At 39.8% G+C, this 9,819-nt stretch overlaps 1 protein-coding gene across 1 annotated transcript; it reads left to right on the top strand.

The window, feature by feature from the left end:
* Positions 1-991: 991 nt before the first annotated feature.
* On the top strand, positions 992-9,196 carry LOC115731003 (beta-hexosaminidase 1-like). The gene is made up of 15 exons (XM_048279584.1): positions 992-1,443; positions 1,579-1,662; positions 1,929-1,964; positions 2,535-2,646; positions 2,741-2,811; positions 2,952-3,082; positions 3,656-3,672; positions 3,924-3,972; positions 4,085-4,185; positions 4,698-4,757; positions 5,669-5,702; positions 6,408-6,506; positions 7,371-7,430; positions 7,493-7,743; positions 8,923-9,196. The coding sequence occupies exons 1-15, from the start codon at positions 1,081-1,083 to the stop codon at positions 9,096-9,098; spliced, it is 1,644 nt and encodes a 547-aa protein (XP_048135541.1). The 5' UTR covers positions 992-1,080; the 3' UTR covers positions 9,099-9,196.
* Positions 9,197-9,819: the final 623 nt, after the last annotated feature.

Genomic DNA, 9,819 nt, shown 5'->3' with positions numbered 1-9,819 from the left:
TCTCTCCTCTACAAAGTGGTCCCTCAACAACCTTGCATTCTCGCACCTCGAGCTCTTCAACACAGGCTCTCGCCTGCCAACTCTCCTGCCCACAACTCTATCCTTATCAAGTCCTAAAACTTGTTAAGTTGGTAAAATCAAGTAATTTTGTTAACGTGATTAATTTGATTAATACAAAATGTTGACGTGATAGTTTTTTAATTAATTTCTCTCTCCTATGCGACATTAATTATTATTATTTATTCAGAACTCTTTTAAGATATATTTAAAAACCGAAAGAGAAAAAGTTAACAATTATAAAAAGGAACAAAACTGAAAAAAAAAAAAAAAGGCAGAGCCTGGGTTTCTACTGCTTGCCGACCACGGGCCCCAAGCAAGGGCCAGCGACCCTCGCTAGGCTCGAGCGAGGGCACCCTAATCTGGACGAGCCTCTCCCGATCCTAGTGAGGGTCACCGGCCCCACGCGAGGGCCGGCGCGGTCCAGATCTGGGCACCCTTGCCCGATGTGGAATGGAAACTCAATGTGTATTTTTTTTTTTTTCCTTTTTTGAGTGTTGTCTCTAAGTTTGTGGCGATTTTTCCATGATTTTTTTAGAAAGAAAGAATGGACTCGCCTAGCGTAACGGCACCATAACAAGCAAATCGTAACGGTGCAAGCTGGACCGCATGATTTTATCTCACAAACGATGGTCAACGGGATGGGCAACGGAGTGGAGAGGAAAATAGTGGATTGCACTCGTGGGAGGCGAGTCCATTTTCCTGAATCGGCAACTGATTACTTGCCGTTCCCGTGATCACCACCACGTTGAGATTCCGTTCTTTCCTCCTAAAGTAACATGGAAAAACCGCCAGAAACCAACAGACTTAGGTGGACTTAGGTGGGCGGGCAGGTCCAGCCCCAACTGTTCCCATTCAGACACGCTCGATCGTCTTCGAATCCATCACCCCGTACAGAGAGATTCCAAACATTATCTCCTCATTTTCAACACTCCCTTTTGACGCCCAACATGTGATCTCCAACTCCATCTCCAACTCTCCAAACCTCCTCCTCCTCCTTCGATCCATCCGCCAACCGTAGCCATGCCCCCGCCCGATTCGCCTCCCAGGCAGGTCCTCTGCCTCGTCGTCCCCGCTCTCCTCCTCCTCCTCCTCCGGCCGACCCTCGCGTCGGGAGGAGGAGGCGGCGGCGAGCTCGCGTACCTCTGGCCGCTCCCGGCGGAGTTCACCACCGGCGGGGACACCCTCTCCGTCGATCCCGCCCTCGCGCTCGTCGTCGGCGGCGACGGCGGGGGCTCCAGGATCGTGAAGGACGCGTTCGACCGGTACAAGAGCATCATCTTCCAGCACAGCGGCGTCTTCTCCATCTTCAACGCGCTCAGGAAGAGGGCGTCGGGGTACGACATCGGGAGGCTGAGGATCGTGGTTCGCTCGGGGAATGAAGAGGTTCGTGCGGTTTGCGATGTGGATGCATTTACTTGTCTCCACTCACTTGACTGAGTCCGCGGAAATTGGCGCCCGCGCGCCCCCTGTGAAATTTTTGAGTTGTTGGTGAGCGTGCGTGTTTTTTTTTTTTTGCAGCTTCAACTTGGGGTGGATGAGAGCTATACTTTGCTGGTGACGAAGAGTGATGGGAAGTCGATCATCGGAGAGGCGACAATTGAGGTAAAATGACCGACTTTTGCGATTGGATTGTGGAGTTTGATGAATTGATAAGAAGCAAATATTTCAGCCAAAAAATCATCACGAGTCCAATTCCATCCCAAGAGAATCATATTGGATGAAAGCTTGGATCAGACAACTCTAGCTTGTAGAGTATAGTATAACTTTAACAACCATAACATGATGACACGGCCTTGAGCACACAGACATGTATTTGCACGAATGTATGAACAATCATGTCGAAATAAGCGTGTTTCTGTTTGCTGCAGGCCAATACTGTTTATGGTGCATTACGAGGGTTGGAGGTATGTACAAATGTCTTTAAACTCTCTTTGTGTATTGAAAAATTTCAAAAGTGGTATCATGTTGCTATTATCGTTGATTTTGGAAAGCTAAGGGTGGTAAGATGCTGCCGGAACGTTTCCTTTTCTTTCCCCCTTTCCTTTCTCGAGCTAGATATGTTCATTGCGATAGCAGTTGTAGTGCTGAGAAAACTATTTTAACAGTCATTTTATAATTTTCAAACAGTTAGGAGCATTAACTTTGTGATGGGCAGCTTCCTCATGCTACTTCATTTGTAAATTATGGAAGTCTCGTGTTTGGCAGAAGTTCATGGTTTACTGAAAACAGAATGTACTCATCAAGCCAAATGTAAGCTTGGGTATAACAATCTATGCTGCAAACTCACAGTTCTCATCCATGATCACCCAATTCTGAGTCAGAGGTGTTTAAAGAACATTATCTTATTTGTTATTTATCATTCAGTAGTATGTCGGTTATATTTCCAAGGTGTGATCTCTGTGTTAAGTTGATCCTCCCGCTGCAGTTTGTTGGATATATGACTCTTTCTCAAGCGATCTTTTACATTGTTTCAGACATTCAGCCAATTATGTACTTTTGAATATAGCACAAAATCAGTGCTTGTACGCCAGGCTCCATGGTATATCCATGATGAACCGAGGTTTGCATATCGTGGACTACTACTTGGTGAGAGCAATGATTTTATTGATTAAAATGTTGAACGGCAAACATCCATTGACATTATGTTATTTTTATCGGTGCCATGCATCTTCTTTAACAGATACATCGAGGCACTACTACCCTGTCGACGTAATTAAGCACATACTGGATTCCATGTCATTTGCTAAACTTGTAAGAGACGATAACTTGCGATTCCTTCTTGCTGTTATTCTCGGTGCACTTTTCCTGACACACTCTACTGATCACTATTTTATGTTTTGATCATTTAATTCCCACAAATGTGATCCTCCCATGGGAATTACAATCATTAGAATGTCCTGCATTGGCACATGGTGGACAGTCAGTCATTTCCTCTAGAAGTGCCTACCTATCCTAAGTTGTGGCAAGGGGCATATACAAAATGGGAGCGATATACAGTTGAGGATGCATATGAAATAGTGAAGTAAGATATCAATTGCTTGTCCCATGATGGGCAAATTCTTCTCCTTCATGCGATTGGATTATATACTACTGTAGGCGGTTCTTGATAATGTTTTGGATATATCAGTTGGGTTTACATTGGTCAATATGAGATATTAGCATGAATACGTGAAATCATCTCTTGAATAAGTCGATTCTCTTTGATAACTGTTTCTTTCTCTTTCAGTATGTTAACTTTCTGATCGAGTCCCATTTTTTGTTCCCAAGATGTAGCACGCCAGAGATTGACTGAGAGAATGGTTTAGAGACTCTTACGGATGGAGAATTCTTTGTATATAGGGAAACTATAGCAATGCTTTTTACTAGTCAGATCCTATGTAGAGGAACTTCATTGCTAGAGGTAATCTGACATGAAGTGCATATGCAATTATAGACTGCCTAACTTATACAACAAATAACATGTTTTCCCCTCCATGCTGCCGCTAAATTTATGTTGATGGTTTATGTCATCACATATATTGACTTCATGGATCTGGCACCGGGCAATGTACTAACTTTGTCTTTTTGTTGTCATGCTGGCTTTCACCATATGAAGCTTCGCCAAAAGTAGAGGTATGTTCTCTCATTCGTTTCTTTGTTGTGCTTGATGAATGTATTCTCATGTATTTCATTGCAATTGTGGTTTCATAAATTTGATTTAAGTTTTTTGAACTTGTTTGCTTGTGTCGCTACAAAGAACTTGCATAAATCTGGTACCTTAGAACTGCTGCACTATATGAGTGTATTGTATTATTATGACTAAGTTACTATCACTGCTAGTACAATTGTAGTGTTTGCTGATCATCTTTCTTAACTGATTTTAGGAATCCATGTGATGGCTGAAGTAGATGTCCCGGGTCATGCAGAATCATGGTGAGACACTTCTTTTTTGGATATTTTGCAGCCTGTGATGAGATTATGTGGACGTTTTTAGGTTGTGTATCTTAAATAAGCTACCAGAAATTTCTGATCTTCTTTAATGCAGGGGAAAAGGGTATCCTGAATTATGGCCTTCTTCATCCTGTAAAGAGCCACTTGATGTTTCAAAAAATTCTACCTTTGACTTAATTTCTGGCCTTTTATCAGGTTAGGCATTTAGTATCCTTATCTACAGTGCTAAATCTTCCATTTTGCCTTCTTGTTGCTGCTTTTGATGTATGAATTATCTATACATCTACTGTAACATCGACGTTTATGTTTCATGAGTTCCTGAAGGAAGAAAGCCATGTTGACTTGAGTAATAACATGTGGAACTTTTGCAGTATAAAGCTTTTCTCTTAAAAAATCTCTGCATGGGCAAGGCGCCTACTCGAGTAGGAAAGGAGTTGTTGTCATTTAAGAAATGCCTGGCACACTAGATTCCTCTCATTCATTTGGGTTGGGAAGAGGGCTTGTTTGATGAATCTTTGATACCTGATGACTTAATTAGCCATTGGCTTCTTCTTAATATTTCAAATGTTAAATTACGGAAGTTCATGCTTTACTCCGAGAGCTAGAACGCATGAAGTAAGAGTGCATTTTTCCTATTGATTTGGTAATCTCTTGATAATTATAGTATCCTAGGCACCTCTTAGATCTAACAAATCCTATCGTTGCAGATATGAGAAAAATCTTTCCCTTTGAGCTATTTCACTTGGGTGGTGATGAGGTTAACACAGGTTAGTGCAGGTGACTTTAGCATCTCTCTTTTCCTTTGGCAGTCATTTGTTCTTTAAAACCTAAATGATCGGTAGACCTTTTCTATCTCACGACTTTAGAAGTACTTTGCAAATGTTGACTAAGGAATGTAACAAGGGCTCTTGTTTCTGTAACTGTCTCTGCTCTCTGCATAAGTGTTTTCCTACAATTTCTTAGAGGGGTAACTTATTCTGGGTAAAATGTGGGAAGTAGCCTCATTTCCATCCTATGTCATAGGCGTTAGCGCTAGAGAAAAAAAATTATGAAAATTTCAGGCTTTAAAAAGGATACTGTCAGCTACTTAGTATCTGGTTAGACCCATAAAACTGAAAATCTGAATTTCAGACTAGAATATCCCTTGTCTAACCATCAAAATCTTCTCCTATTTCTTGGAACAATAAATTTCAGAAAATTCATGAATCAGGAGCTTAGAGACCCTTTTTAATCCCCGCAATGTTCGAACTATGTGGATCCTTTGCTGATTAGCTGCACATTCAAGAACATTGAGCTCAGATGTCAGAGAACTGAACTTTCTACTTCTGCAAGGACCAAGCATTTGTAAAACATAGTAATAATACCAACTGGTCATCCTCTGTATACTGTTAAAGGATCATATAGACGTTATCGGACTTGTATATATATGATGGCCATGGTATTACCAAATATGAAGAGTCTTATAGCATTATCGCAAAATGCCACCTAATTTTATAGTGAGATCAGTTGCAGCAATAAGCAGTTGTAATGTCAAATGATATCTAGTGGGTGAGTGTATCTACTTGTGAAATGACAGCATTCTGGAATTTGAGACGGTAGGTTTTCCTGTTTCTCTGGTTTTAAGTTTTATGATCACAATCCATTTAAGTCATTATTGTTATCTGTATTTCGTTTGCAGATTGTTGGACATCCACTACACATGTGAAGCAGTGGTAAATGAATCAACCACTTTACTTGATATTTATCCTACTTTCCAGAAGTTTGTCCTGGGAAATTGCAATTATTTTCTATGTTATCATAAGCTATGCCGTCTTTTCAACCAACTCGTCAACATTACTATGGTCTTAGATCTTTTGCCAAAGCTATTGCAGCAGATTTATTCATTTTATTAAGTTACGATTGCAGGAAAGCCTTTCTGTTTATCATCGGTGTGAATGAGCATGCAACGCATTACAGTTGAAATGTTGTACTTTGTTTTCATTGATGTAGACTGGGTTAGTACCTTGACTAAAATATCTTCTAGCTTACCTAGAAAACCATGTCAAAGTTCCGAATATTCTTTAGAAATTAGATTTTAAAAGATTTGGATAGAGTCAACAAGTCTTTCCATTATTAGGATCCTCAAGAAGAGAGAGGAATAGTGGGGCAGCAACAATGTGACATTTTCAATTAGATCTCTTCAGATAACTGCAGAAGTCTGGAAGCAATTTTCACTGTTTAATCTTTTTTGGTATTGGATCAAACCATTCCTTGAAATTGTGTGGATTTAGCACTAGCTTGTTTCTCTGTGGCGATACCTTTCCCTGTATGCCTCCCACCTGGTGCCCCCTCTCTCCCCTCCTCTTAATGCAGTCTACCAATTCTTGCTTTCAACAACCCATTTCAGATGCTGAACATGAGGGTCATTTTAAATGCAGGCTCCAAAGTCACAACATGACTGGTAAAGATGCATACAAGTATTTTGTAATCAGAGCTCAAGAAATTGCCATTTCAAAAAATTGGACCCCTGTCAACTGGTATGTACATGTACTACCACCCGCTGGTGGCAATTGGTTCTCACATTGTTTTTGATTTATGATAGTTGAACATGTTATTTTCCTTCTCTTTGCCAATTTACCTAGTTTACATCGAGTCTTTGCACCAATATGACAGAACCTTTGTTGAAGATGCACATCTCAACACTGGTTTCTGCATCTTTTTGAGACAGATTTGAATGGAATTGCCCTCTTGATGAAATGACATGTTGTGTAATGTTAAGGAATATCACTTCTGATGTTTAGCATATTCATTTTCTTGTGCTGTAGAATTAAAAAGACAAAAATTTATGATCAAGAACTTCTGGTAATGTCAGCACCTGGGCACTTGTACTGTAGTGTTTTTATGGTGCTGCGTGGAAGAGTGCTTTTCAAACTGTAACTAGAGGTTATGTCATTAATATCATTGTCTTTGCTTATCAAGTAGGACTTTCTTAACATGTCCTTAAATTTGGGCCCATCATTTTGAAAGATTTTGGTGGATTCACTGCTAAAATAATGTGGGAACTAGATTACAGTTATAGACGGGTTGTGGCCTGGAGATCCAGTTGACTAACTTCTACCTGCGAATTTTCAAGATAGTAGTAAGTGGTTAATATCAGGCTTCTGGCCTTTGGTTTCAGAGGTAGAGAAGGTTTTTGGAAAATAATAATGAGAAAGAGCACGTATGAGGGACTCCTAGGTAGGTAGAAAATGAAACAGTGTGCTAATAAGGTTATGTTTGTTGCAATCAGTATTCAAGACAGTGCATGTGAAAGTCATCCTAATTTTTCATTCTTCATTGCATACTTCTGTCTTATAACATTTATATGTGGAGTGTATGACATTAATTTGCAATTGCTTCAGGGAGGAAACATTCAATGCATTTCCCCAAAGTCTTAGTCCAAAGACAGTAGTACACAACTGGTAAGTTTTGATCAGTATTTAATTCATGTTGATTGCAACTTAATTAATTTTTTTCTCTGTAGGCTGGGGGCTGGTGTATGTCCAAAGGCTGTCGCAAAGGGCTTTAAATGCATTTTCAGCAATCAAGGTTTTTGGTATCTAGATCATTTGGATGTGCCATGGGATCAAGTGTACACTGCAGAGCCCCTCGAAGGAATAAGCGATGCTTCCCAACAAAAACTTGTGATTGGCGGTGAAGTTTGCATGTGGGGAGAAACAGCCGACACTTCTAATGTCCAGCAAACAATATGGCCTAGAGCTGCTGCTGCTGCAGGTAAGCCAATCTCTAAGCATCATTCTATGCTGAAGCATTGAGTCTTTTTCTTCTCGGCACTCATCTTTCTTCGTCCATTTAGAGTTTCATTTGTTTTTTTTTTTTTTTGGTTTAACATCAGCATCACCTTTATCCCAAAGTAGTTGGGGTCGGCGGTCGATGAACTCAAAAATAAATAAAATAAAAGCAAGACCGATTCAGAGAAAAGAAATAATTACATAAAAATATAAATATAAATATGTATAGGGAAAAAGGACTAAAAAGAACTTTAGTGACTGTGAAGTTATATCTGCATGCCTTCGCACATGAAACCTATTATTATTGTCTGCTAATCGGTGAAGCAATTTTTCTACGAAATGAAATTTTTTGTTTCACAAAAAGGGGCCAATTTTTTTTTTTTGGTGGGGGGTGGGGGTGTGGGGTGGTTGGTTTATCACCGTTTACATTAAAGCCTTTTCCGACTTTGTTTCGAGAAAAATAAATGATTTTGAAGACATTTGCCTAAAAAGATCACCTACATTGCTAATGGAAAATGTTTTTGTTGACGGTGACAATTCATGTCTAATATTTTCGTGAACGATGAAAATAGTTTTCCATTCATTCATTTTTATATGCAATACAAGAAATCTTTTTTAAGAAAATGATTTCTAAATAGTTCATTTTCCGTGACACAAACGGAGCCATGATATTTTTGTTTCATGCTGCGGGCTTCTTCCAGTACTACGGGAAGTGATAGACAGAGATGGAACATGAAAACACCTTTTGGCATGTGAAATGGCTCTTCTAGGGATGTGAAATGGCTCTTCTAGGGCGTGGAAGTCCTCATTGCCTTTGATCTCCGCAAACCTCAATTTGCCAGTTCATGCCATTTTCCTCCTTTTCCATTGATGGATCATGTATGTGCAAGTCCTCCTAAGAGATCATAGTAGCCCCATAACGGTAGTTTTTCCTTGTCTAAGCTTTCTTTTCTTGGCATGGTTAGGAGGGCTTGAGTGCTTCGTACTAGTTGTTATAGACACACCGCTTGAGGCTAATACAAAATTGTAATAACGCAATGAGCCCAGGTGTACTAAAAGCTGCGCATTCCTTCTTGATGACAGATTAGAAAATTGAGATTGCTGGTGTAATCATAATCTTTTTGCATTGATCCGTATTTATTCGCTTGTTTCTATTTTGCAGAGCGATTGTGGAGCAGGAGAGATGCCACATCTGCTGGAGATGTAAATACAACGGCATTACCACGACTACATTACTTCAGATGCCTCCTGAATGGGCGGGGGGTTCAAGCTGCTCCTGTCACAAACCAATACGCACGGAGTCCGCCAAAGGGTCCCGGTTCATGCTATGACCAATGATTCTTCGAACACGGCTATTCGTTTTAAATCTGTAAAATGCTGCTATGTACTTGGCCAGGAAATAAGTTCATGAGATATTAAGAAGTGTATCCTTTCCAAACTTCGCTTGCTAATCTAGGAGTGTGCGTCTCTGGGTATAGAACATGGATGACCTAATCAAATGAGCTTTGTAAATGCATGCACGGCAATTCCAAGCTCTCGCATCTCGTGCCCATACTCTTAGCCCAGTTTATTCAAAACAGCTGATTTTTGTTGGATTATCAGAATGCTTACTAAATCTGGTAGAACGTTCTTTGCATATAAATAATCAGTTAGATTGAAAGTCATTTGAATGTATAAAGTTACTTTAAGTCAATGATTATGTATGAAATTATGTGCATTGGGCAAGATGAATAAGCTACACACCAAACAAAATTTTTGTTGTAGTTTTGAATTGAAAATTATTAAGTACGAGGGGATATAAGTCATCCCCATTATTACGTTGAAAATTGCTATCAACTGAGAATGTACGAATTATAGATAGGTAAAAAAAATGTTTCCACTAGTTTAAAGTTATTATTACATACGAAATATAAGTAGTTATTGATAATCACGTGTCTTTTTCTATGTAAAAGATAAATTAATTATAGATAGGTCAAAAATCGATTGGCTTCTCGGTAGCCGCATCGTCAATGTGCAACGCGTTTGTTCACTCCGCTTGAGGTTGGGCAGCCATTTCCAT

Source organism: Rhodamnia argentea, chromosome 5 (assembly GCF_020921035.1).
Source record: "Rhodamnia argentea isolate NSW1041297 chromosome 5, ASM2092103v1, whole genome shotgun sequence".
Lineage (NCBI taxonomy): Eukaryota > Viridiplantae > Streptophyta > Magnoliopsida > Myrtales > Myrtaceae > Rhodamnia > Rhodamnia argentea.
This window is presented reverse-complemented; position numbering and strand designations above follow the sequence as displayed.

Excerpts from the sequence above, each read along its gene's own strand:
- LOC115731003 (XM_048279584.1), top strand. The coding sequence starts at position 1,081 with ATGCCCCCGCCCGATTCGCCTCCCAGGCAGGTCCTCTGCCTCGTCGTC. Across the intron at positions 5,703-6,407 it reads ACTACACATGTGAAGCAGTG|GCTCCAAAGTCACAACATGA; the intron begins GTAAATGAATCA and ends TTTTAAATGCAG. Across the intron at positions 7,431-7,492 it reads AAGACAGTAGTACACAACTG|GCTGGGGGCTGGTGTATGTC; the intron begins GTAAGTTTTGAT and ends TTTTCTCTGTAG.